Consider the following 27889-nt stretch of genomic DNA (forward strand, 5'->3'; position numbering starts at 1 on the left):
TTTAACATACGAATTTAAAGAACAGTCTCATACCATTTTTAACTTTTATAAATTCCAATCAATGGTTTGTTAATTATAGTCCCAGGTCAGGGTCCTTCCAAGGGGGAAATCCACTTAACAAACTCTACATCTCTGTGTATGGTTCCTCTCAGTTTCATGACTAATCTCCAAACAAGAAATGACCTTTGGACCCACCTAATCAGGCTTGAATATCCCAACCACAGGGTGCTCCACATGCCAAACAATGGACACACCAAAGCACGCCAACCTGAACAGTTCCAAACAGCATCTCACAATTACAGTACACCATTATTACATTTGGCACCTGCCTACATGTTGCTTAAGCCTCATGGTGGCTGCAAGCTTTGTTCTCTGTTGTGCGTTTAAAGGATAACCCTCCTAAGCATGATTTACACTTTATACTGGTCTTGTAAAACAAGCTCAGTACATTTTCTTGAAAAATCTTACTTGTATCCAGTTCCCATGCCTCTAATGATCAGGAATTTGGATGAGTGTCAAAGTTAGGACCCATGAGTATTCAGTCTTCCTGCTGAGCTTGTCTGAACCAGATAACACAATGTAGTTAGTGCTTTCCTCATTTTTCTGTATATTATTATGTTAGCATAAGTTGAGAGGGTAAACGCTGCACTAGCAGGATGTCAGGTGTTTAACTTCATATTGGCTTTTCTGCTGTTGCTAGCAACAGTGGGTGAAAGTGTTGTTTTTACTTAAAGCAAGTTTGTTAATTTTTATGCACTGGTATGGGAAATATACATTATCTGATTAAAGTGCATCTTTAAGCACTCACATCATTGCTCGGGCCCATGTACCTGAAAATGGCAACTGTGCATTTATGCCAGCGCAATATGTTAAGCTAGCTCCTTGCAGTTCCAACCAGGGGTGTTTGTGACAAGGTGATAAAGCAGGAGCCTTGGAGACAGTTGTCATCTTAAAAAAAGAAAAAAAAAAATGACCTTCATGGTAGATTACCTTTTTTAATTTAAAACTGAAGATTTAGATTTTTAACAACTTTAATTATATTAATATGTTAAAGCTTACACACACTGGCCACTTTGTTAGTACACCTGTTCAATTGCTTGGTAACACAAATTGCCAATCACATGGCAGCAACTCAGTGTATTTAGGCATCTAGATGTGGTGAAGACGACGTCTAGATGATGTGAAGTTCAAACCGAGCAACAGAATGGGGAAGAAAGTGGATTTAAGTGGCATAGAACGTGGCATGGTTGTTGGTGCCAGATGGGCTTGTCTTATTTTTTAAAATACTGCTTCACTACTAGGATTTTCACGCACAGCCATCTCTAGGGTTTACAGAGAGTGGTCCAAAAAAGAGAGAATATTCATTGAGCTGCAGTTGTGTGGACGAAAATGCCTTGTTGATGTCGGGAGAATGGGCAGACTGGTTCGAGATGATTGGTTGTAACAAGCGGTTATTTGTGTTACTGTTGCCAAAGTATGCAGAATACCATCTCTGAGCGCACAACACGTCAAACCTTGAAGCAGATCGGCTACAGCAGCAGAAGACCACACTGGGTTCCACTCCTGTCTGCTAAGAACAGGAAACTGAGGCTACAATTTGCCCAGGCTCACCAAAATTGCACTATAGAAGGTTTTAAAAAACCATTGCCTGGTCTGACGATTCTCCATTTCCATAGAGGTGTGTGGGTGTGTAGGTGTAAGTGTGTGGAAATTCCAGTTTTTTTTAATACTTAGACCAGCCCATCTGGAACCAACAACCATGCCATGTTCAAAGTCACTTAAATCCCCTCTCTTCCCCATTCTGATGGTTCAGTTTGAACTTCAGCAAGTCTTTTTCACCATGTCTATATGTCTAAATGCATTGAGTTGCTGCCATCTTGTTGGCAGATTTAGCAATTTGTGTTACCAGTTTGTTGTTCGCAATTGAACAGGTATACCTAATAAAAAATAATTTTTTGATCCCTGCAGATTTTGTAAGTTTGCCCACTTGAAATGAAGGGTCTATCATTTTTATCATAGGTGTATTTAAATGATAGAGACAGAATATCAACCAAAAATCCAGAAAAAACACAGGATACAAATGTTATAAATTGAGTTTCAGTTCAGTGAGTAAAAAGTATTTGATCCCCAAGCAAAACATGACTTGGTGGAGAAACACTTATTGGCAAGCACAGAGGTAAGACACATCACAGGAGGGATTTTGGTCCACTCTTCTTTACAGATCTTCTCTAAATCCTTAAGGTTTCTTGGCTGTCACTTGGCAACTCGAAGTTTCAGCTCCCTCCATAAATTTTCTATAGGATTAAGGTCTGCAGACTGGCTGAGCCACTCCATGACCTTATTGGCGGTGTGTTTTGGGTCATTGTCGTGCTGGAAGACCCATCCATGACCCATCTTCGGTGCTCTGGCTGAGTGAAGAAGTGTTGCATACAAGATTTTACATTGGACCCTCAATGTGGCAAAGTCCGCCTGTACCTTTTAGCATAGAAACAGTCCCAAAGCTTAATGTTTCTTCCTCTGTGTTTGACTGTAGGGATGGTGTTCTTAGGGTCATAGTCAGCATTTTTCTTCCTCCAAACACAGTGAGTCAAGTTAATGCCAAACAGTTCGATTTTGGTCTCATCTTACCACAGCACTTACTCTGAATCATTCTCTGAATCCTTTAGATGTTCATTGGCAAACTTCAGACTGGCCTGTACATGTGCCTTCATGAGGAGGTGGCCTTACAGGCGCTTCAGGATTTCAATCCATGGTGGCGTATTGTGTTATCAGTGGTTTGTTTGGGGACTGTGGCCCCAACTGCCTTTTTGATGTCATTCACAAGCTCCTCCCGTGTAGTTCTGGGCTGATCCCTTTTCTTATGATCATCCTTACCCCATGAGGCAAAATCTTGCATGGAGCTCCAGACTGAGGGCGATTTGTTGTTTTGTATTTCTTCCATTTGCGAATAATCACTCCCAACAGTTGTCTCCTTCTCACCAAGCTTCTTGCTGATGGTCTTGTAGCCCATTCCAGCCTTGTGCAGGTCTACAATCATGTCCCTGACGTTCTTTGACAGCTCTTTCGTCTTGCCCATGGTGGTGAGGTTTGAATGGAAGAAAGATTCTGTGGACAGGTGTTTTTTTTACACAGAACGAGTTGTCATTAGGAGCACCTTCATAAACTTACAGAACTAATTTGTGCACCACATGAGCAAATAGCCAGTCTGTGGAAGCCAGAATTATTGTTGGTTGGTGGGGGGATCAAATACTTATTTTACTCACTGAACTGCAACACAATTTATAACATTTGTATCATTTTTCTTTTTTTTTTTTTCTTTTTCTCTGGATTTTTGGTTGATATTCTGTCTCTCTCATTTAAAATACACCTATGATAAAAATGATAGACCTTTCATTTCCTTGTAAGTGGGCAAACGTACAGAATCAGCATGGCATCAAATTATTTTTGCCACTGTATGTAACCGATGGGTTTGGATTTTATTATAATAGGATTAACTATAATCTACCCCTTTTTGCATGTAATGTTATTATCTAGGGTCCCTCATGTTCTAAAGTGTATATATGGGCATAACTTGGGGGGATGGAGAAACTTCCAGTACATTTTATTTTTGTCCCTGTTTCAAATATGCTACACACACATACCCGTTGGTCCTGTCAGAAATTCAGTGAGCTGCTTAAGCTGGCAGCTCTGCTTCTGTTGCCCTGAAAACTTTAGTGTTGTCATCCCTTCCAGAGCTTTTCTTGCTTTACCACAGAACATCTTCTTAGTATGTTATGAAAATAAGGAAAATTGGATGTGTCCTGTAGTCCAGCACATAGCTGACAGTCCACTTGCACTTTTTAGCACTGCAGATTGCACCATGTTGTCAGTTTAAGCAGGAATTTAGGAGCAAACTGGATTTTTTTTGTACCCTAAAATATAAAAACATTTTTAAAATGAAAATGTGCATGTACAGTATTGCAAAGATGAACTGATTTATTTTCTTTTGCCAGTTATGCACTTTAATGAAACTCCTAAATGGGGAAAGTTGTCTTAAAGCTACTCTGTGATCAATTTCAGGGTTCTGCCAAGCAGGGAAAGATGTGCGATTGGCGTCACTCTGCAAAGAACAGGTTGAGGTCCCTACAGGATTTCTATTAGTTGGGGTGAAGACTCCATCCCTCCCAGATCACATACTTGTCTGTGCAGTGGATAAAAGATTTCTTCCTGATGATGATGGCAAAAATGCACTTTTAGGTAAGCGTTGCTGAGGTCCAGTTGCTATAGTGTGACAGGTTTATCCCACTTAAAGTAGAACTACGCTGCATCCTAGCACCACAAACACGAATACATTTTATTATTCAAAGTAAACTTGCCTATCCATTTTATGTCTCCATGCTTCACTTTGAAAACACCCCCATAGCTTTTATAGCCATGGCCATCTTGACTAAGGGCAAATGATTCATGTAGCATTTTAAGTTTAAAATCAGTAAACATGATGTACACTCCTATCTATTTACTAACGTTAGCAGCAGAAGCATTAAAAATGGTCAATGTTGATTGAGAGAGTGAAGTTGCGCTTTAAAACCTTAAGAAAAGAAAAGTGGAGGTGTTGACCACAATAGCAAGTCCAGTTCTATTACACATTTCTGTGATACAGTTTAGAATAGCAAAGGTGTCAAGTGCCCCATTAATACTTGTTTAACCTCTTCCATACCGGGCACTTTTACCCCCTTCCTGCCCAGGCCAATTTTCAGGTTTCAGCGCTCTCACACTTTGACAATTGCGTGGTCATACAACATTGTACCCAAACTAAAATTTTAGCATTTTCTTCACACAACTAGAGCTTTTTTTTGGTGGTGTTTAATCACCACTGGGGTGTTTTTTATTTTTTGCTAAATTAACAAAAAAAGACAGAAATTTTTGAAAAAACCCCCCCACCTTTTTCTTTGTTTCTGCTATAAAAGTTTGCAAATAAATAATTGTTCTTCATAAATTTAGGCCAAGATGTATTCTGCTACATGTCTTTGGTGAAAATAACCCAAATTTGGATGTATTATTTAGTTTGTAGGAAAGTTATAGAGTTCACAAACTATGGTGTCAGAACAGTACAGATATCCTCCAAATGACCCCTTTTTGCAGAGTAGACAGTCTGACGTATTTCATAGGAGGCATGGCGAGTTATTTGAAGTTGTTTTTTTTTTTTTTGTCATTTTTCGGAAAATGAACAAATGAATAAAATTATTTTCACTATTTTTTTTTTTTTACATACTGTCACCAGTGCAGTACAGTGTCCTCATATAACTGGCATGGCGGTGATCAGGGACACTGACTGGTGACAGTATGAAAAAAAATATAATTTTTTTTTTTTTTTTTTCATGTCACTATGACCAAAGTAGTACAGTGTTACCATAGTAAAATTGTACTACTTTGGGGAAGTGATCAGTATTTTTTTTTTTTTTTTTTACACAATTTGCTTATAGCAAAGAATTACTTTGCTATAAGCAAGCATTTACCTGAATGACATCGATTCATTCAAGGTTTTTTTTTTTTTTTTTTGTACTTAGCTGTGATTTGGCCACGGCTAATCACATGACACAGCTGGGCTGTGATTGGCCCAGCTTGTGCATGTGATCGCTGTGACCATTCACAGCTAGACACACTAGTATACAATGGATGGCACGAATGAAGCCATCCATTGTATACAACTGTCATGTGACCTGCTGTGATTGGTCACAGCAGGTCACATGGTACTGGCAACGGGGCCAGTACTCGGATCTGTCATCGGCCGTGTCCGAGGTACACGGCCGAAGACAGATCACGGCTCTGCAGGTGCGCAAACTGTGCATGCCCAAAAGGACGCCATATGGCGCCCCCCCGGAAAGGTGAGGGGTTTTGCCGGCCGCCATTCGGCCGTAGGCCAGGCGGGAAGAGGTTAAACATTTTCCTTTCCACCATTTAAAATGTTGAAAAATATGCCCGTATAAATGTGAGTGCCTTCAATAAACTAGAACTAGTAGCAAAACTCCCCTCCCCCCCCCCCCCCCCCCCCCATTTTGGATAGGGTAAGAGGTTGTATAACTCCTGTCAGTTTTTTGCTATCTGTGTCCCATTGGATAGATTTACCTTCACTTCCTCTCCCATAGCCAAAACAGGAAGTGAGAATCGCTGCAAATTAAGGGAATTCCTTAGGGACCCCCAGATCACCAAAACTAGTGTCTCCAAATGGAAAATTTTCCCCTCCATTACATTTTTGGGGTTTCTTTTATTTTCACTTTCGATGTTAATGGAAAATGGGTCATAGTGAGAGAGTGAATCTGCACAGACAGCCATAAAAACCTAACCAGTGTTATAATTCTTCTCCACTCTGTGCATTAAAGTTCAACTACAGGCAAAAAACTTTTTTTTTTTAGTTTAGGACATATTGCTGCATACAGAGGTGTTTTTTTTTTTTTTTTTTTCTTTTGTTTTTTTGTAATGCATGTCTATGAATAAAAATATGCTGCAACCATGGCTCCCAGGCAACACAGTTACACCTGCAATTTACTCTGTACATCCATATGACAACATGGCGGTATGTAAGACCCCCAAAGCACTTTTTTTTTTTTTTTTTTTACTCACTGTTTATGTAAACGGTGCCTCTTTGCCTCTGCTCCCTGGTGAAAAATCTAGTCCTGATAAAAGTTGAACCAGAAAATGGTAATCATAAACCAGGAAGTAGTGTATCTAATGAGAATGGCTAAACTGCAAATCCTTTGGTAAGTAAAACTGTTATTTATATGTAACTGTGTGTATTTTTGCTGTTTTTAGAGGGCAGCACATGCAGTGCTTAGTTCCAGGGGGTTAGGCATGACCCAGAGTCGCCAGGATCACAGAGCCAAGCAAAGATGCAACTTGAGGTTCCTCCTCATAGGCAAGGCATTTCATTTTAAAATTGGAGACTTACACTTAGATTGTAACAAGATCCCCCTCCTGCCCCTGTCTTACACTCTCCTTTTCCTCAGCTCTGCAATATATCAGTGGCTAGATTGCATAGCCAATTGTCAAAATCTAAGACCAGGCCCCTAGCTGCACACTCACTTGTTTATATGGAGAGCCAGTCTGGTATCAAACTTGTATTTTATTGAAATTATTAAAAGTGCAGTGTGAATGTGTGGGCCCAGCCAAGTGGGTTCGACAAATTGCTTTGCAACCTTGTTGGCAATATCGTGCAAAGGTTAATGTAACTGCAATTTCATTGTCAGTCTCCCTTTTTGGCCTAGTGATTTTATTAATTTCACCATACTAATGTCATTGCAGTATTTTCAATTAAATGATTTGTCAGATGCTTTTGTTGCATGAAGGACATGACATGTAGCCAAATTATACTGAGCCTCTGGTTTGGATTACCAGAAGCCTTTCCAGGATCTATTTTTTACCTTCAGCCGTTCATGATATTTTTAACCAGATAAAAAATAAAGTAGATGCATGTTTTCTCAGAGATATTTATTGTGTATGTGTTTTAAAGGTTTCTCTGGAAACTGCGTTGGCTGCGGAGAACGGGGTTTCAGATATTTTACAGAGTTTTCAAATCACATAAACCTGAAACTTACAACTCAACCAAAGAAGCAAAAGCACTTAAAATATTATCTAGTGAGGAACTCCCAGGGGGTACTCTGTAAAGGACCACCTATATGCTGGAAAGGTAAGTTCAGTGTTTTTCAGACAGAATTTTTTTTATGTCTGTTTTAGATAATGAGTAAGGGTTATATTTGCCAGGCTTTACGGCTTCCTTTATCTACATTGTGATTTTTTTCCCCACTCTTGAGGAATCAGGGAGTCACAATGAATAGAAGTGAGGGTTCAGTAAGCAATAAAAACCGAGGTTTTATGCTTTCTGAAATCTTTTAAAAGGGGATTCTTGGTAATGGTTTTATTCTGTTAGAATAATTTTACCAGATTCTCTGTCCTAGTGATATAAAGTAAGGCGAAGTCCCTTAAACTGGGACTCTAGCAGACCATAAAAATCCAAAAGTGGTTCTGTCCTTTACTACTCTATGTAAACTAATAATTTTGTTTTAGGTCTATTTTAAATATTATAAGTTGTCCTCAGAATTATGTATGTAGTTTTATTACTTTTTAAAATATAATAAGAATATCTGTCATGTAGAACCTCGAAGTCGACCATTTCCTGCTCCAGTTGTTAAGCCAATCACTCCCCTCTCAGAGAATGGAAGCAGTAATGGATACAAGTCCAGATTCTCTCCTTCAGGTATCCTGAACGTTAATGAGATCTTTGTAAACTAATATTAATGGTGTGTTGTGTGGTTTTTTGTTTTTTTTTTCCTGTTAAAGACAAATGTATTCCACTATGGATCACTAATTCTGCATGTAATACAAGCCATAATTATTTTGTAAAGCCAGAGGAATTTCTTTTCTTTACTGATATTGCTGGTTGAACCTCTCTAGTGGTGGCCATACACACTTTGATTTCACTGGGCAACAACGATTTTGCTTCTAGATCACTTTTTGGTCGATCCTATAATTTTTGGCTGTTTAATCATGAAAGTAACTTGTAATTTAACTTATTACGTACCATTTTATACAAGCCATCTGTTTTTGCAATACCTGTTGGCTACACCTGTACATCTGAAAGAAACATGGGATAGCATGGAACTATTGTTGAAACACATCCAGCACACCATATACAACTGGAATATTTGTGGAGATCTAAAAGCACTGACTCTTCTGCTTGGAATACAGCTTGGTTACCAATACCAAGTACTGTTCTTACGTATGTGAGTGGAACAGCTGTACAAGAGTTGCATTACATTAAAAAGAAATAGCTACTCTGAGAGAATTTGGTTAGAGGGCCGAAATATTTGGCACATGATCCACTTGTTGATGTGACTAAGATATTTTGCCTCCACTTCACATAGAACTCGAACTGCTGAAAGTTTTGTGAAAGCATGAACAAGGAAAGGGAAGGTTTGTTTTTTGAGACAAATGTTTCCAAGAATAACTGAAACCAAGAATATAGGCATTATGATTGGTCCACAGATCAGTTAAGTCACCAATGAATTTGATTGGGGTAGGGAACCTTGAAGAGGTGGAGTTCTGCCTGAACACTGTGGGAGAAGTCAAAGGGGCACAGTGTTTCCTTCTCAGGCCTGATTTAAACCTCTAATTGCCGTCCTACCGTGTCACAATCACATGAATTGCATGGCAATCATGGGTTTAAATCCGATGATGATGAGGCAACATACCGCCTCCTGAACGCCTGTCAAACACACAGGGATCACTTTGCAGAGGAGCAGCAGTGCCTACTGCACCTGTGAATGAGCCCTTAGTTATAATTGGCAGCGGCACCCTAAGGGCTTGTTCACATGTAAATCCTTACCTGAGGCAGAAGCCAAAGGTGTACACATACTGCAGCAGGAAATACACCCCCTGTTGCTTTTGGTGGATGCTACCGCCTGTCAACAGAGACCCATTCAAGTAAATGGGCCACTCTGCAAGTGCCCTGCAACTTCATTCTTCTGCAGGGTCCAAGGGTGTAAAGCAGGTGGTGAGAAAGCAACACACCGCTGCCTGTTAAACCCCTTGTTGCTGTACTGCACAAGGTTGCAGGGCAATTGCAGAGCAGCCTCATTCACTGAATGGGTCATGCATGGCCCGTGCTACACCCACCAGCCATGATGGGGCGTAGGAGCAGCACTACAGAGGAGACATCAGCTTATGTGGCTCTTGCTACAGCTCCAACTTTACAAGTAGTTCCTCTGCATTGCACTTTGTTTGATGCTCTGGGATGGTGAGTCGGCAAGCCCAGATGTAGATCTACCAGTCACCTGGCCAAGATCTATTGGTAGATCACAATCTACTGGTTGCTGACCCCTGACTTTCATAGATCTGTTAGTGGGGCTAGAGAAAATCTCCTGCAAAACATTCAAGGATGTCCATGAGAATTTTCCAGGCAACTATGGAGCACCAAACTACATTCTGCTGGTTGGATCAGTGACTAACATGGTGAAAGGTTTCACCAGGACATTACCACAATTGAAAAACTGTATGAGGGCAACTGGAATTCATCAATGCTGGCTGACTTTTGGACACTGCAGCAAGATGCACCATACACTGAGTACAAATGAAAGTCAGCACCTTTTAACCCTATTCAACACATGCATTAATCAGAATGAGATTACATGTTGGAAACAGAGATGCTATTGTTAACCTATGATTGTAGATTACAAAAGTATTATGTTGAATGGGTTGTCTACTATAGATAGAGGATTCCTATCGGAAGAGATCGAGCAGAAAAGGAATTGATCATTTATTAAAGCGTGTATGGCCATCCAAAGGCTTTATAGACTTACTGAAGAAGCTAGTACAAGCTGTATTAAAAATAGCAGCAGGCTGTTAAGGGAGCCCTTGGGTAGCGTTTGCTCTATGGTTCAGGGGGATTGATTTCTTCCTCTGCTCATAGTGTACTGATAGGTACTTTAATTTTGTAACTGATCTAGAAATTTGACATTTGTAATCTGATTTTATTGTAGACATAAACATTTTCAGTACTTTGTTCAGCTAACACATCTCAGGAGGCAATGCTGGCTTAATATTTCACGTTAAGCAGATAAACAGTAGAAATATGATCATGAATCCACCTACATACAGATGTGCATATATATATATATATATAATCTGACATGTCTGGATCAGATTGCTGACCAGAGGAGACATTTATTTCAGGTACTTATATAGCACTGTCAATGTACGCAGCGCTTTACACATATATATATTGAACATTCACATCAGTCCCTAACCCTCAAGGGCGTACAATCTAAGGTCTCTAGCTCACATTCATACATACACATATTAGGGCCAATTTAGACAGGATCCAATTAACCTACCAGCATGTCTTTTGGAGTGTGGGAGGAAATCGGAGCACCCGGAGGAAACCCACGCAAGCACAGGGAGAACATGCAAACTCCATGCAGGAGGTGCCATGGTCGAGAATCGAACCCATGACCCATTTACTGCAAGGCAGTCGTGCTAACCACTAAGCCACTGTGCCGCCCGTATTTTTCTAAGGCACTAGATGAGAAGTAAACAACCCATTCTCTATACCTCAGTGTATGCTTTTTTTTTTTTTTTTCCCTGTGGCCTCAAATGAGAGATTGGCATTGTTTTTGCATGTGATTAACACACTATTGCAACTCACATGTGTATACTGGTGGGAACAGGGTTTACAACAGTTTGCATATTTTCAATCTTCACAGAGGTACAGTCTTTTTCCTTTTCCAAAACTCCTACTGCTCTTCATTCAAGTACTCCTCAGGATCTGTCCCGAAATAAAAGCATTGTGAAGCCTTTGCCACTACCAGTGCATCCCTTAGGAAAGACATATCCAGGTGAGCTCTTATGTTTTCATACAGTATGTTCATTGTGTAAATGTACAGTATATTCAAACATTTATATTTGGATCTGTTTTTTCCAGCACCTATTTTATTTCAATCGCCAGAGACCAATGGAACCGCAATTGTAGCCAGGGGCACTCTGATAAATCCTGCACCTTCTCAGTCAACGTCCTCAAGTCCTGGCAGCATTACTGGTGAAAATGGTATGCAGCTACCCACATAGTTTCAGATTTGAGGTCTGAAATGCCTCATAACCCATATACTCTTAAAGTGACTCTTTTATAATCTGGGTTCCTTGCATTTTGATCAGCTTATAAAAAGCTGGACAAAAACAATTTTGTCCAAGCAATTTAAAATTGAACTCAAATGTAAGGGTTGGCAGGGATTTCAGTGATTTGGTGTGCAAATATCATTTTACTATTTTTCCTTTAATAAATGTACAGGTTTACGGTTTAATTTTAAATATATATTAGTTTCCTATCTTCTCAGCTGGGGTATCACACATTGGCTGGCTGTAGACATTCAATGTTCTTTGTTGAAGATGTACAGTATGTCTTAATAGATATTGTACTTTAGAAGATTTGATCTTATTAACATTGTGATCTAAAAGTGGCTTTTGGGGGGGGATTTTTTTTGCTTTACAGCAGTAATAACATTTTCTGGACCACCAAAGAAAAGACACCGGGGGTGGCCTCCAAGTTCACCAATTCAAACACCAGTTTTGGCCTTCCCTGCACCTCCTATGCGACCAATAACAAGACCAGGTACAGAGTACTATCTAAGAATGCTTGTTATTTGCACATTGCAAACTATAGCTCACTTGTATGGATGGAGAGCTAGAACTGAAGTTTTTTTTTTTTTTTTTTTTTTTTTTTTTTTTATAAAATGTTGGGCTTTGATAATACAGTGTGTATGCTATGTTTTATTGTGATGCACAGTGTGAGTTTTTAGTGTCTGTAGGCCTTTTGTAGATTCTTTATTAGGACATTCAGTGGCTGTTTTGTTCACACATGGCCAGCTAATGTTTGATATCTCTAACTAAGCATGTTACCCATAGCAACTAATCAGATTTGTTATTCTAACACTGATAGTTTTTAGATATCGGTCACTTATTCTCCTCCAATTTTTTTATCCCCATTCTTCTATGCATATACTGTACGCTGACAAATGGTATACTGTTCCAGGCTATTATGCCTCTTCTTACCTGTCCAAAATAAAGTTGGGGATGGTCATGGTGTAGCCCCTGGGCTGCATAATAGTTTTGGACAGTCAGTTTTTACATTTGTTCAACCCTAAAGAATAATTAAAACCATAAACAATAATGTAATATATCAGCTTACCATTCCTGCAGTAGCTGCCATAGATTACATTTTGTGTTCTTATTAGTGTTCCTTTTTTAGGATAAGAGCAGTTTTGGCAATTATAGAAAATACCTGTTGATATTGTCAGTAATGCAGTGCTCTTGTCACTTCCTATAAGATGATCAGAAGACACAAACAAATGTTTTTCTTTTGTAAACTGGTGTTTTAATCATCTGCCATGTAGTGGAGTTACAAAGGCAGACATGTTTGAAGTCCAGCCTGGGTGACAACCATGCTGCGCTCCATAGATACATTTGAGAAGGTAACCTGGGGAAAGGAAATGTGTTATTTGCAGGAGTGTCAGGTTAAAAGGACACTTATGCAGCCACCGCAAAATAAGGACTGGTAAGCTGAAATATATATTTATTTTTGAGTATGTAACCAGTCAAGTTAGACTTCTTGATATGCTTACTTTTTTTTTTTTTTTGTTTAAGCATTAACTCAAAGTATTGAAGCAGCATGATGGTCTCTTAGATTGTAAGCTCCAAGGAGCAGGGCCCTCCTAACCCTCTTGTATTGAACTGTATTGTCTCCCGTTATATTGTAAAGCGCTGAGCAAACTGTTGGCGCTATATAAATCCTTTATAATAATAATAGTTGGTCAACTAGCCTTTTCAGGAAGACCTATAGTGGCAGCCTGCAAATTTCTTTTAAAACAAGTTTCCTTTAAGTCCTCATGCACACTGGACATCTTTACAGCGGCTGTTTTTGGCATTTTATTTTTCTACAGCCAGTAAACTCCCTAGCATATTATCCTATGTGTTCATGCACACACAGGCTTTAATCAGCGGTTTTTGGCATGGGCGTTTTCTGGCTGGAAAAGACCCCCAGAACTAGTGGGTTTCTAGAGGAGTTTTGTAGCTGTAAAAATGCTCTAACACTGATAAAAGCTGAAAAATATTGATAAAAGCTGAAAAGTGCTAAAAACCGTGGCTATTCAGTGTTTACGTGTTTTAGCAAAGTCATACTCCCATAAAATCTTCAGACTCAAAAATGCTCCGATAGTTGCATTTTTTTAAATCATTTTTCAGCTTTTATCAGCGCTTTTCAGCTTTTTGGGTTTTTTTTTTGCTTTTTTTAGCGTTTTTCAGGGTTTTCGTGTTTTAGCTAAGTCATACTTCCACAAAATCTTCTGGTTCAAAAAATACTCCAGGTTCAAAAATACTCAAACACTGAAAAACACTAAAAAAAGCTGAGAAAAGCTAATGCAAAAAAGCTAAAAAAATAACACAAGAAAAATCACATTTTACTGCAGCATTCTACAGCTAACAGTACTTGCTTTTTTTTTTTTCTTCTAACGTCCAGTGTGAGGCCTAAAAGTAAAACTCCAGGATGCTATGTATTAAACACATTGTAATTCAGTTGTGCATAGTTTTAAAATTACATTTATTTTTACTTACAAATGGCACAAGCACCTGACTTGCTATTTGCTTCGGTCTTCCCCAACATAGCAGGCTTCGGACAGGAAGCCAATCGGGTGTACTGCATACAAATTTGCTGACAAAACACAAGCAAAAGACTAAAAGCGCACAGAGGGATGGGAAAGTAGCATTGCCCTCCTTGCTTTTTTTTGTCTGGCCAAGGTGCCGTAAACAGAAAAGTAGCTGAAAAAAACCCTCCAAGCTTTGGCAGATAAGACAGATGTGAGCTCTCCATGGATGAAGCTTGGGAATTATTTAAAAGCTTCTCTGAGCAAGTGATTGGTTTTATCTCAGCTACGTAATAAGATGTTTAGTTAGGACTCGTTTACCTGATCCATACTAATCAGTGCAGCTCAGCACATCTGATGTGAACAAGTTAATGTGCAAATATTTAATTACAGTTGTCTAAAAGTTTAATGTACTATGGACTACTTTGTGAAAGATGAAGTTTAAACCAGAGCAACAATTTCTATCTGGTTTGATGGCAAAATATCAGTCTGAAGATTTTGTATGTAATTTGATCGTTTTATGAATTTATTGCATGCTCTAGCCACTGTGCCGCCGCCAGTTTTGGGAGGAGTTTTCCAGCCACAGCCGATCCAAGCAGGGGAAACTGTAATCGTGCCAGAAAATCTGTTGAATAATTCTGGAGTGAGGCCTGTTATTTTGATAGGTGAGTATTACCATTTATAAAATGTTGGCACTCGTATAATAACCCCTTCCTCCCCTGTAGAATATTATTGTAAGACATTAAAGAAGGCTTTTGATGTATGTTCCATTACACTAACCAATGTTGTTGAGACTACAGAAATATGTTGAATAAACCTGAAAATGTGTTAACATGAAAAAATTATGATCACCCTCCCAGATGGTCCATCTCAGTCAGGGGAAAGTTGATTGTCTAGCACTAGTCAGTTAAAGTGTTACTAAACCCACAATAGTAAAATCAGTCTGTATATGCAGTAAAGCATACTTGTTATACTCTGTGGAGCTTAAGGGGTTAATACTCTGCATTGTGTAAAAAGGCTGTTTGATCCTGTCTTCTCTGCACCTGCTCAGTTTGCGTATTGCTAGAGAGCTTTTTTTTTTTTTTCCTTGGGTGAGTGCATGTGATTGACACAGGACCACAAAACACTGTCCAGACAGAGGTCAGGGGATTTCTAGAAAGAAAACTCCTCCTGCAAGCTTTAGCTAGTGCTGGGCTGGGCACTGATAGAAGTCACAAGACTACTATAACTACTGATGAGAAAAGGTATTTAGCAGTTTATATTTACTAAAATAATTGCATTTCCATGTTTTGTATACTGTGGGAGACCAGATATAGTGGATGCAAGGTCCTGGGTTTAGTAACACTAAGCATGCATACAAGTACTCAGACTAAGCTAAGCATAAGTGGCAAAGTCCATTACACCTATGTTAGTAGGTAAGCAGGAACTAAATAGAGACAAGTGCTCTTTACCTAATAAAACTTCATGCTATATTTACATTTAAAGCAAAATTATATTGAGTAAGGTCACACTTTTTTTTTATAGTTCTTTTTTTTTTTTCTTCAGATGGTAGCATTATTTATATAAAGTTGGCTTGTTGCTTAAATATTTACGTATATTAAAGTAGAACTTGAAAGAAAAAAAAAAGTGAACAGGCAGGATTTTTAATTTAGAAGAGACATACAATGCCTTTTCTGCATTTAAGTTTCTTGCCTGCCTGTCGTCACTGTATATTGCGCTGCACACACTGTACAATTTCTCCATCCACCGAGATGAATGAACTCCCGTGCATGCACAGGAGTGACATCCATCAATTAAGATCAGGAACTTGGAAGAAAAGCGGTCAGACATGTCAGAGTCTGGCGAGGTAGCTCTGGACGTTCGAGTGGGGAGTTTAGTTTAACTTAAAAGGCAAAGTATAGCCTTATCTAAATTTTAAAGCAACTTTTAGCTTACTTAGCAGTTTTTCAAGACAGATATTTTTTTTATGCTTGATTGTGGTTAGATTTTTGAACCTCTATAAGGTTTTGTGTTCCCATTAGATTTGCTCTTTATTGGTCTTGATCACCATTGTCACCAGAACTAAAAGTGATAAGCGATTCATCATTTTTGGGTTGTCACCAGAACAAGCATATCAAGGAACTATCCCATTGGGAAGACTTGTTCCTGTTAAAGTTATGATTCCCTAATCTGACATAAAACAAAATTTGGTTTTAGATGTGCTTCAAAACTAGCTATGTACTTTTTAGATTGTAGTGTGTGTATATCTCTGCTGCCAGCTATTGTATTCAGCAGCAGGCAGGACCAGCAACTGCTGAATACCAGGTTCCAGGGGATTTTCCACCCAGATCCTTCTGCAAAAGTCAGTTGAAAAATCGGCTTTTGTTGTGCTGGCTGGCTGGTGTTTTGCAGGACCACCAAAAGCTTAAGTTCTGACGGATTCAACAAGAGTCTGCCAAAATTTGAGCAACCAGCTAAAGTTGAGTTCCTTCTAAGAAGTATCAGAATTTGGGTACATGTAACACAGAAATCTGTAAGGTCAATGATGAGGCTTACTTTTCAATGTGGATGAGGATTACAGTGTAAAGAATTTTGTAGTTTTTGAAGATGCTGCTGTACATAAACTGGTAAAGTACTTGCAAAAAATAGCCACGTCATGGCAATAGAAGTGATTTGCTAATATTTTATGGACCTTCTCCAGAGCTAAATCTCTAACCAGTGTGCTGCATTCAGAAAGTAGGGCTTCGATTAACTTGAACAGTGCCATCAGAAAATCAGTTCCTAAAAATAGATTTTCTCATGAATTTTGGTGCCATTGTGCAGTTTGTGGCATGCATGTACAGAAAGTGTGGACTTTCAGTGATTTATACCATGTCACCTGCCCTGTTGAATACATGTTACTGGATCTTCAACCACACTTTTTGCCAAAAAAAATTAAATTTTACTTTCCTTTAGCTTTCATTGTTAATGTAAAAGCTTTGAGTGGTTTTCAGTTTTGTGAATATTGTTCTAGGCTATGGTTCCTTGCCATATTTCTATGGGAATGTTGGAGATATTGTTGTAAGTCCAATGTTGGTGAACTGCTACAAGTTACAGGAGTTGGAAAAGAAGGAACTGGATCAGATGGGAGTGGCCAGCAGCCAGTTCCTGAGTGTAGAAAACCTCATTCTGCTGACGATCCAATATCTTGTGAGGCTTGGTGAGTACAAACTGTTTTGGATATTTTAAATCTTTTGACTTTTTTATATGCATTTCTCCAAAGAAATTTTGCTTGTAACTTTTTTAAATCATTGCCACTACATGCTAATTTTTTGTAATGGAATTATTTTACCATTTTTAGGTTCAGATCAAATACCCATTCGTGAAGTGTTTGAGCAAATTGTTCTTAAAGCTCTACAGGAATTTACTTATAAAGAACGTTCTTTGCCAGTGACTTCTCCTGCCATGTTAGTGACACAGGTTCAATTACCCTGGTTGGCCCGTCTGTCTGCCAGTGTTTCTCAGGATTTGGTTCATGTTCTTGTTACCCAGAACTCTCTAGCAGAGGGAATCTCTGAGACTCTTCGATCTTTGAGTGATATGAAACCTCAGCAGAAGCTTCCTGACTACGTAGTAGCAATCTGTTCCTCAAAGGCACGAGGAAATGAGTTTTGTGTTATTGCTCTTGGTAAGTAACAGAATATGCAAACATTAAACTGATTAAACCAGCAACTGGCTCTTAAAATATAACTGAACAATGTAAAGAGTTTTTATTAAAATAAAAGCAGAAGTCGTATTAAAGATGATCCGATTCTGTTGCTTAAGGCAGGATATATGGGGGCTTTTTAACTTTTTTTTTTTTTTTTCTTTTATCAAAGATTAAATAATTTCACTGCAGCACATCTTTAGTATGAAGTGTATGCAAAGTTTTAAAATGCTGAAGGAAAGGAAAGCGGCTGCAGTGCTTTCCTGGTTAATCCTGGTGCTTGTCTAGCACTCATTTGCATATTTGCTCATATCTGCCAGCCAGTGATGAACTTTCAAAGGATCACATACAGTATTTACAGTAAATCCATGGAATGTCTGACACTGCTTTGTATGCTCTGGTGTCTACACATTTTTCAGGAAATAACTGAATGAGCTGATAGACATTTTTATGATTCCAGTACAGATATCAAATACAACAAGGTAAAGGGGGGGGGGGGAAAGTCAAAGGCATGATTTTAAACTTGCTTGACTTGTCTGGATATGTTTACAAGATATGATCTAGTTTAAATGTGCATGTATTCCTTAAATTATTGTGCTGCTTAAATAAAGGCATGAAAGTAAGCGTTGTGTTAGAACAATTTTAAGAATACTTCCTATGGCTTTGTCAAAGCTTGCAAAATAACACTGGACCTTTTGTACTGAAGAAAGGTGTACAAAATGTACATTGCAACCTAATTCCAGCGTTAACTCTAGTGCAAAGTATAGCTATTTCACTGGTTGCTTCTAGCAACACATCTTTTGTGCCTTTTCATAGACACAAGTTATCTTTTAAAGAAAAAAAAAATATTGGTCCAGATTACAGAATGCTTCACTATTACAAATCTTTATAAGTTAATTAATTGAAAGAATGGCTATTAGTGTTGCTTTCTTCATATATTATGTGGTACACTTTAGATAAAAAAAAAAAAGACTACCATTTCTTGACTCCTATAAGATTGAATGTCACCCATAGACATCTGTATCACGGTGTCATAGATTGATATGGTGTTACTGCTTTCAGAATTCTTAAACAGTATTGATTTTCTATAAGTTAGAAAATATTTCTGTTGCCATGGTTATGTCATCAGACTGGGACAAGTTATGCAACAGCACTAACTGCTCACAGAACAAGACTAGATATTGACATGCAGACGTTTGATTAGCACATGACCTCCATTTATGTTTAAATGTCATGGCACCATGACTTATTCTAGAAAAATTGTACAAGTTAGGTGTTCCTTTTTGTTTATTTTGGAAGACCAATAAAAGTTAACAAAGGCAGCTGACAAAATACGGTGTTCTAGTGTGGTGCAAAGGGTTTTGATCCTTCTCTGAATTTTTTTAAAGGCAAATATCAATCCCGGGTTCTAGCAGAGAGCATGTTGACAACCAACGAGTTCTTGAAAGAGATCAGTTATGAGCTTATCACAGGGAAGGTTAGCTTCTTGGCCTCACATTTTAAGACCACATCCACAGGTAAGCAGTAATAAATGTCACCTCAATTTCCATGAAAATAAAGATTTACTATGTTCTGACATCTGTGTTTTTATAAATGAAATGTATTGGGCCTCCATTAACTAACTGTGGACATTGGGCAGTGCTACGTATGTCAAAGAAAACCTAAAGTACGCCGGTCATACATAGTCTGATTTTCTCCCCTTCTACTTCTCCCTCTGACACAATTTCTGGCAGTTAAAGTGTTAAACAGCAGCTACACTATAATGCCAAAAGTATTGGGACACCCCTCCAAATCATTGGATTCAGGTGTTCCAATCGCCTCCATGGCCAGAGGTGTATAAAATCAAGCACCTAGGCATACAGACTGCTTATACAGACATTTGTGAAAGAATGGGTCGCTCTCAAGAACTCCGATTTCAAGCATGGTACCAAGTCCATCTATGAAATTTCCTTGCTACTAAATATTCCATGGTCAACTGCCAGTGGTATAACAAAGTGAAAGCAACTGGGAACAACAGCAACTCAGCCACAAAGTGGTAGGCCACATACAATGACAGAGCGGGGTCAGCACATGCTGAAGTGTGCAGAAGTTTCCAGCTGTCTGCAGAGTCAATATCTAAACCTCCAAACTTTGATAATTGCGCTGTCATGCAACATTGTACCCATGACATTTTTATCGTTTTTTTCACACACATAGAACTTTCTTTTGGTCATAATTAATCGCTATTGGGCATTTTATTTTTTGCACTGTAAACAAAAAAGAGCAAAAAATTTCAAAAAAAAGTTTCTTTGTTTCAATTACAAAATTTAGCAAACAGGTGTTTTTTCTCCTTCACTGATGTGCATTGATGAGGCTGCACTGATAGGCAGCACTGATGAAGATGCATGGAAAGGCAGCACTGATGGGCACTGATAGGCTGCATTTATGAGGTGGCACTGGTGGGCATTGATGAGGAGGCACTGATGATGCAAACAGTTAATTTTTCTCCACTGATGTGCGTTGATGAGGCTGCAATGATGGGCCCTGCTAGGCGACACTGATGGGCGGCCCTGCTAGGCAACACTGATGGGTGGCACTGCTGGGCAACACCGATGGGTAGCACTGCTGGGCACTGATCATTAGTGCCCTGATGATCAGTGTAGAATATACTCTGTGTTATTTGCTGGTTATAAGCAGTACAGTGTAAGGAAAGTGCAGCCAATAACCAACAACTGTATTTTCATTGTGATCTGCAGTGTCATTGGACACAGCTGATCACTGTGATTGGCCTTTTACCTTTTATCATGTGATCAGCTGTGTTCAAATGGTACGTTCTGGGAGGACGTCATATGACGCCCTCCCGGAACTGGACTACCGCGCTGTAGTCGTCATTTGGCTATAGCACGGTTGGCAAGTGGTTAAGGAAAAATCTAATATATGTTTTTTTAGATGGGGACAAGGTTCTGCTAAAACTGGTACCCAAGGTGACTTACTCTGGTATATTTGGTTTGTGTTTTATTGTGTTTTACTAATTTACACATTGTTCCCTGTTTATTTCCTAGGTGATGATTTGGACAAGTTGCTGGAAAAAATTCAGAAGAAGAGGGGAGATAATGTAATCATTCCTTTTCATGGTGATGTGAAAGAATGCGTCTCTTCCCAGGAAGCAACCTGCATGGTTCCTGCACAAGGCAGAGGTAGATAATACTGAATCGTCTCCATCAGATTTCCACATTTGTTCATTGCTGATCTTACTGGCTGCTTTGTTTTTTATTTTCTTATGGGCGTTTGTTTTTTTTCTGCGTACTGATATTAGCAGTTCTATACCCTATGTTCACTGAACGTGTATGTAATGATCAGTCCAGCTTTGATTTGTTGGCCAAGGTAAAAAAATAAAACAATCTCTGCTTAATAATTACAGTACATATGTGAAAGTCCAAAAACAAGTTTGAAAGGTAAGACAATTTTGGCATTGTCAAGGCAGGGACAGTGGAAGCCGGCCACCTGTAGTCTATACACAATTAAAGACACCCCAACATGATTTGATGTAGTTTTTGAAAACTGATACTTAGAACACTTTTGTGACATACAGGTGAAACTCGAAAAATTAGAATATCGTGCAAAAGTTCATTTATTTCAGTAATGCAACTTAAAAGGTGAAACTAATATATGAGATAGACTCATTACATGCAAAGCAAGATAGTTCAAGCCGTGATTTGTCATAATTGTGATGATTATGGCTTACAGCTCATGAAAATCCCAAATCCACAATCTCAGAAAATTAGAAAATTGTGAAAAGGTGCAATATTCTAGGCTCAAAGTGTCCCACTCTAATCAGCTAATTAAGCTATAACACCTGCAAAGGGTTCCTGAGTCTTTAAATGGTCTCTCAGTAGGAATCACAATCATGGGAAAGACTGCTGACCTGACAGTTGTGCAGAAAACCATCATTGACACCCTCCATAAGGATTGCAATTGCAAAAGAAGTTGGATGTTCTCAAAGTGCTGTATCCAAGCACATTAATAGAAAGTTATGTGGAAGGGAAAAGTGTGGAAGAAAAAGGTGCACAAGCAGCAGGGTTGACCGCAGCCTGGAGAGGATTGTTAGGAAAAGACCATTCAAAAGTGTTGGGGACTTTCACAAGGAGTGGACTGAGGCTGGAGTCAGTGCATCAAGAGCCACCACACACAGACGGATCCTGGACATGGGCTTCAAATGTCGTATTCCTCTTGTCAAGCCACTCTTGAACAACAGACAGCGTCAGAAGCGTCTTACCTGGGCTAAAGAAAAACAGACCTGGTCTGTTGCTCAGTGGTCCAAAGTCCTCTTTTCTGATGAGAGCAACTTTTGCATCTCATTTGGAAACCAAGGAGTATGGAGGAAGAATGGAGAGGCACACACTGCAAGATGCTTGAAGTCCAGTGTGAAGTTTCCACAGTCTGTGTTGATTTGGGGAGCCATGTCATCTGCTGGTGTTGTTCCACTGTGCTTCATTAAGTCCAGGGTCAACGCAGCCGTCTGCCAGGAGATTTTGGAGCATTTCATGCTTCCTTCCGCAGACTAGCTTTATGGGGATGCTGACTTCATTTTCCAGCAGGACTTGACACCTGCCCACACTGCCAAAAGCACCAAAACCTGGTTCAATGACCGTGGGATTACTGTGCTTGATTGGCCAGCAAACTCACCTGACCTGAACCTCATAGAGAATCTATGGGGCATTGCCAAGAGAAAGATGAGAGACATGAGACCGAACAATGCAGAAGAGCTGAAGGCCGCTATTGAAGCATCCTGGTCTTCCATAACACCTCAGCAGTACCACAGGCTGATCGCTTCCATGCCATGCCTCATTGAGGTAGTAATTGCTGCGAAAGGGGCCCAAACCAAGTACTGAGTACATATGCATGCTTATACTTTTCTGAGGTCCGATATTGTTCTATGTACAATGCTTGTTTTATTGATTGCATGTAATATTCTAATTTTCTGAGATTGTGGATTTGGGGTTCTCATGAGCTGTAAGCCATAATCATCACAAATATGACAAATCACAGCTTGAACTATCTTGCTTTGCATGTAATGAGTCTATCTCATATATTAGTTTCACCTTTTAAGTTGCATTACTGAAATAAATGAACGTTTGCACGATATTCTAATTTTTCCAGTTTCACCTGTATACACCATCATATCTACAACATTCTTACTTAAAGGAGAAGTTTGGGGCTTTAAAAAAAAAAAAAAAAAAATAGAAAAAATAAAATACTCTCTATGCTGCAGCATTGGTCTGATGCCGGTGCTGTTCACAGCTGGCTCTAAGCTCGAGAACTGAGAGATCACATGACTGCTGATCACTCAATCCTCTCAGCGCTGAGCGGAGAGCAGTGACAGTCAGTTACTGCCTCGCCCCTCCATCGCTTACTGTAGTGCCAGGCTGACGGTGGGGCAAGCACAGCTTGCTTTAGCTATCAGCTGAGCGCTGAAGCCAGCTGTCAAATCAAGCAGCTGGCTGGATCCTAGCAATATGGTTGGGATCTTTTAGAGTCTGGAGCAGCTGTGTGAGATCGACTGACAGTGGGCTTTAGCCTGCTATTAGCTGAGTCACAGAAGAGCAAAAGGAAGTGCACTCCTGTGATCCAGAAGTAAAGCATGACCAAAAAAGCTTTGGCCATACCTCTCTTAAAAAAATAAGATGAAATCCTATTAATGTGATACAATGGCAGTTCTCACACTGAGAATATTGTACAGCAAGAGAATTGCTTGTCCTTATTGGAACCACCAAAATTTTGTATGCCAATTTGACTGGCATATAATTGCAGCATGTGTTTTGAGAAAAGATCATTTGCTTTTCAAAGGAGAGCGGGAAATGATCATTGAACTGTAAGATGTTCCAAATAGCTTGGAAATATGAGATAAACAAATATTTCAGACCCAGAGCTATTGATGCCTACAAGCAAATATTGGGCAATGCCAGAGCATTGTGTGTGTATAGTTGTGTGATCATATCTAGCTGCTAGCAGTGAGAATTACTAAAGAAACAAGGTCATAGTAAATTTATCTCAACTTGTAACTTGCCACTTGTGCAAAGCCATAAAATATGATTATTCGGTTTCTGTAATTTATCATTTTATGCATGTTGTGTTTCCTCTGGCTTGTTGATTTTATTACATTTTATTTATACAATTAATTGCTAGTTCAAATTCCAACCATGACACTGCCTGCCTGGAGTTTCCATGTTCTCTCTGTGCCTGTTTGGGTTTCCTCTGGATACTCCAGTTTCCTCCTACACTCCAAAGACATGCTGGTAGGTTCCTGTCTAAATTGACCCTAGCTTTTATGAATGTGAGTTAGGCACCTTAGATTGTAAGCTCCTTGAGGGCAGGGACTGATCTGAAGTACAATATGTGTATAGCGCTGCGTAAATTGATGGCGCTGTAATAGAATAAATCCAAAAAGTGCCCTCAACCTTTTAACCTGGGAATTATAAAGTGGATATTGCAATCAGCTGTGTACTTCTGATAACATTTTATTGATAACATTTTATTGTGGGTCATGATTCATCGTGTATTTCCTAGCAGACCCATCAAATTAAAGATTAAACTGTGCCAGGTTAAATGAAATAATAATCATGTGGTCAAATAGCTAGATAACCATAGTAACCAAAGCCTGCTGTTCTAGATTAGCAGTGCCCCATTTTTCCCCTATCAGTAAAAGATAAATTATATATTTTCAACACTTTTAACGTCTCTGCAATGGACAATCAAGTCCACTGCAGGCAGTCTGTCTGAGTATAAAAAGTTTTCTCTGCCACAGTTCTTTCACCATGTCATGACTGAAAAGAACAGAAGGGGCAAGTGTCTATTGACATGGGGCCAGAACCCTTTGGTTCATGCCTGCTAATGCAAGAACAGAACCCCCAATCAATCCCTATACCTGGATGGGTATTAAGAGACACAGAACACCATAAAATTAGAAGTCACAGAAAAAATGTAGTGTGCTAGAAGATGTGAAACCCTAACTGGATGACATTTATTATGCTAAATCTGGAGGTATCCTAAGCAATTGCCATTTTTTTCCTCTTACTTACTGTTTTACTATTTCCTGTTAGTGACTACATATGAACAGGATTGCGTCATGAGCGTTTGCATGGACACTTATACTTATGACCAGTGGTTAAATGTGACAGGGTGGCAACATAGGAGAGACATTGGGAGACAGACAGAGCTTTGTCACCCAAAACATCAAATGCCTGAACAAGAATCTTCAGGACAGAATAATTTTTTTTTTTTTTAAGCTTAAAGTTTAAAAATTACTTTTGGAATTTTATATTAACAAGTTAAAGGTTTGATGTGATTTATATGTACTTAAGAGAGCTTGCAGAAGTTTGCATTAACTGTTCTCATCTACCTGAAGACTGTACCACCAAGCCAACTACCAGGATATGCATCTGCAATGTAGTCTATTTCTGTAAATGTTATTGAATGGTTACAGGTTTTTTTTCTGGATTCTAGGTTGTAACACCAATAACTTCCAAATATACCAGTCTCAACTGATGGTTGCTCGGAAGCTCCTCTCCCAGGTGTGCGCAATTGCAGACAGTGGAAGTCAAAGTCTGGATCTAGGACGGTTCAGCAAGGTGGATTTCCTCATTGTTGTCCCTCGCTCAGAAATACTGGTACAGCAGACTGTTCAAAGGATTAGACTGTCTGGTAAGACAAAAATTACTTTGTGCTACCAAACAAGTCAAATGTTACAAATGCAATGGAAAAAAACAGTTTGATCCTCATTTTCTATGTCCGCTCTATTGAAATGTTTGAGCTACACCCAACTGCAAGTCATAATTCTTCATTGTTGCGATCTGGGTGCTTTTAGAGCTCAGCGTGGGAATGGTAGCTTTTAGCACTGTTTCAGCATCAGATAAAGGTAAGTGTGTTGTTGCTGAGGGCATTAATTGTGTGTTAGGTAGGCTTCTGATAGTAAAAGTGAGCGTGTGATTTATCCATGCAGGCCAAAGCAGCAGGTTCATTCTACTAGTGGCCCACACAGCTGTCTTGCTTGCCACCCCTTTACACCCCCACCACTCTGTTCTCTCATCGAGAAGACAAAGGGGTTGGGTGGTTGGAGGCTCAACTGTCAGGGTCTCGCTTACTAGGAATAAATGAGAACTTGGACACTGAACTTGTGTAAATAACACAGCATGGTGCACAACCCCTGGGTGACTCCTACGAGATAAAACTATAGAAGAAAATAAGTTGCCCAAACGTACGAATCCAGTTAAGGAAGAAACTTCTGCTTGTATAAAGAAACAAAACAAAAAAGATGGCTACTGGGCAAATTAACGGTTTCAATGTACTTGTAGTGAAGGGATCCAAAAGAGGGTTTACGTGACACTTTCCCCCATCACCTTGATCCACTAACTGAATACTACAAAATCTTTTGTCTCAAGCGGACACTCGCACTAGCTATGCACACTCCCTCCACACCTTTTATGATATCTGGCAGTTGGCCACTCAGGGACCAAGCAGTGGATTGTGGGTAGACAGTTTAATTTTTTTTTTTTTTCCCCCTTGTTTGATGGTACCAGATATTTCTGGGATCTGTTGGTGGATGGGTAGAGGGTTGGTAAACCCAGTGTGAACAGTAGTTCACATCACATTTGGCAGAGAAAGAAATATTGATGAATCATGATAATCCTTTTTAGGTGTAAATGCAATATATACTTTGACTGTTAACACGTGCTATATTTTTTCATATCTCTTCAGCGTTTGCACAGACTTTTGATTTTTTTTTTTTGGTAGGTGTGTTGATTGATTTGGGTCTAGAGGAATTGGCATTTGCTCCTCAGCGAGCAGAAAAGTATGTGCTTCGACTAGATGGAGATTTTCAAACCAAATTCGATGCATTTATGAAAAAAGTGAAACAAAATCCATATACTCTCTACGTTCTTATCCATGACAATAGCCATGTAGATTTAACCAGGTAAGTGCACTAAATGACAAACATATGTAAACATCCGCCTTGGGTTGATGGTGGGACCTTATGGAACTGCACAAATAAAGTCAAATTGGGTACAGGAGCATGTTTCACGTTGGGACAGGAATTGTGTTCTTGGCAGGATTATCAAGTGAAAATATAGTTAGTGGTTGTAAAGCCACAATATTTTTTACCTTAATGCATTCCCTGCATTAAGCTTAAATAATGCCCCAGTTGTATCGCCCCCTCACCCCTTTTCTACTTACTTGAGCTCTCAAACCAACGCTGTGCCCATCTGCATTAGTCTCTCTCCTCACAGGACTCAGTGAGAGCAGCGGGAGCCATTTACTCCTACTGCTGTCAGTCAAATTCTAGGAGGAGAGAGTCGGGGGCCAGGGCTGAGTCGCACTGTGTTTGTTTATGGACACACACAGCCCAGTTCAGGAGTGAGCCCGCAGGTGCACCTCCTTAGGAAGTGACTTCCTATGGTGGTGCACTGGGAAAAGGATGAGCCTAAGGAGCCTAGAGCATCGGTGGAGGACCTCAGAAGAGGAGGTTTGGGCTGCTCTGTGCAATACCATTGCACAGAGCAGGTGTAGAAGAACATGTTTATTATTGTAGAAAAAAAAACATAACCGCTTTACAAAAGAAAACTAAAGCAGTCACCATATATTTTTTTAATGCAGTTAATACTTAATAAGCTTAATTACATTAAGATCTAAGCAAATTTTAAAAGGCCTCTAAATTGTCTGTTTTGTTCTAAAACATCCATCATCGTAAAGCAGAACTACCGCCAAGTAGTATTCTGCAACGGGATTTTCTAGGGCCACACTAGAGGCATCTCTGGGCTTACAGATTAAAATGTTCAGTGACTGGTAAGATTCCATTTGGATCAAATCTAAGACTAATATATTTTTAGCAGAACAAAATTTAATTGGTCTAAATGCTGTAATGTCACATGATGACAAAAGATGGATTGAAAAGTAGATAAACTAATATTCCCAAATTGTGTAATACGAAAAAATGATAATCTTTATAACTTAAAGGATGTTCAGGGCTCTCAGTAGAAGACCTGGGATATGTGCCATGGGGGCCAGGGTATAGCAACGCCCCTGCTCT

At 39.3% G+C, this 27889-nt stretch overlaps 1 protein-coding gene across 1 annotated transcript in view; it reads left to right on the top strand.

The window, feature by feature from the left end:
• Positions 1–27889, top strand: part of GREB1L (GREB1 like retinoic acid receptor coactivator) — a 155651-nt gene that overhangs the window by 87498 nt on the left and 40264 nt on the right. The window contains exons 5-17 of the mRNA XM_089678331.1: positions 4060–4236; positions 7487–7663; positions 8129–8230; positions 11235–11366; positions 11453–11575; positions 12017–12136; positions 14705–14827; positions 17155–17340; positions 17482–17808; positions 19215–19343; positions 20868–21002; positions 25309–25506; positions 26596–26776. Coding sequence (XP_089534457.1) covers positions 4060–4236; positions 7487–7663; positions 8129–8230; positions 11235–11366; positions 11453–11575; positions 12017–12136; positions 14705–14827; positions 17155–17340; positions 17482–17808; positions 19215–19343; positions 20868–21002; positions 25309–25506; positions 26596–26776 — 2110 coding nt within the window. The remainder of the gene's footprint in view (positions 1–4059; positions 4237–7486; positions 7664–8128; positions 8231–11234; positions 11367–11452; positions 11576–12016; positions 12137–14704; positions 14828–17154; positions 17341–17481; positions 17809–19214; positions 19344–20867; positions 21003–25308; positions 25507–26595; positions 26777–27889) is intronic.

The sequence above is a fragment of the Staurois parvus genome, unplaced genomic scaffold (genome assembly GCF_062004578.1).
Source record: "Staurois parvus isolate SC_StPar_1 unplaced genomic scaffold, SC_StPar_1.0 ptg000015l, whole genome shotgun sequence".
Taxonomy (NCBI): domain Eukaryota; kingdom Metazoa; phylum Chordata; class Amphibia; order Anura; family Ranidae; genus Staurois; species Staurois parvus.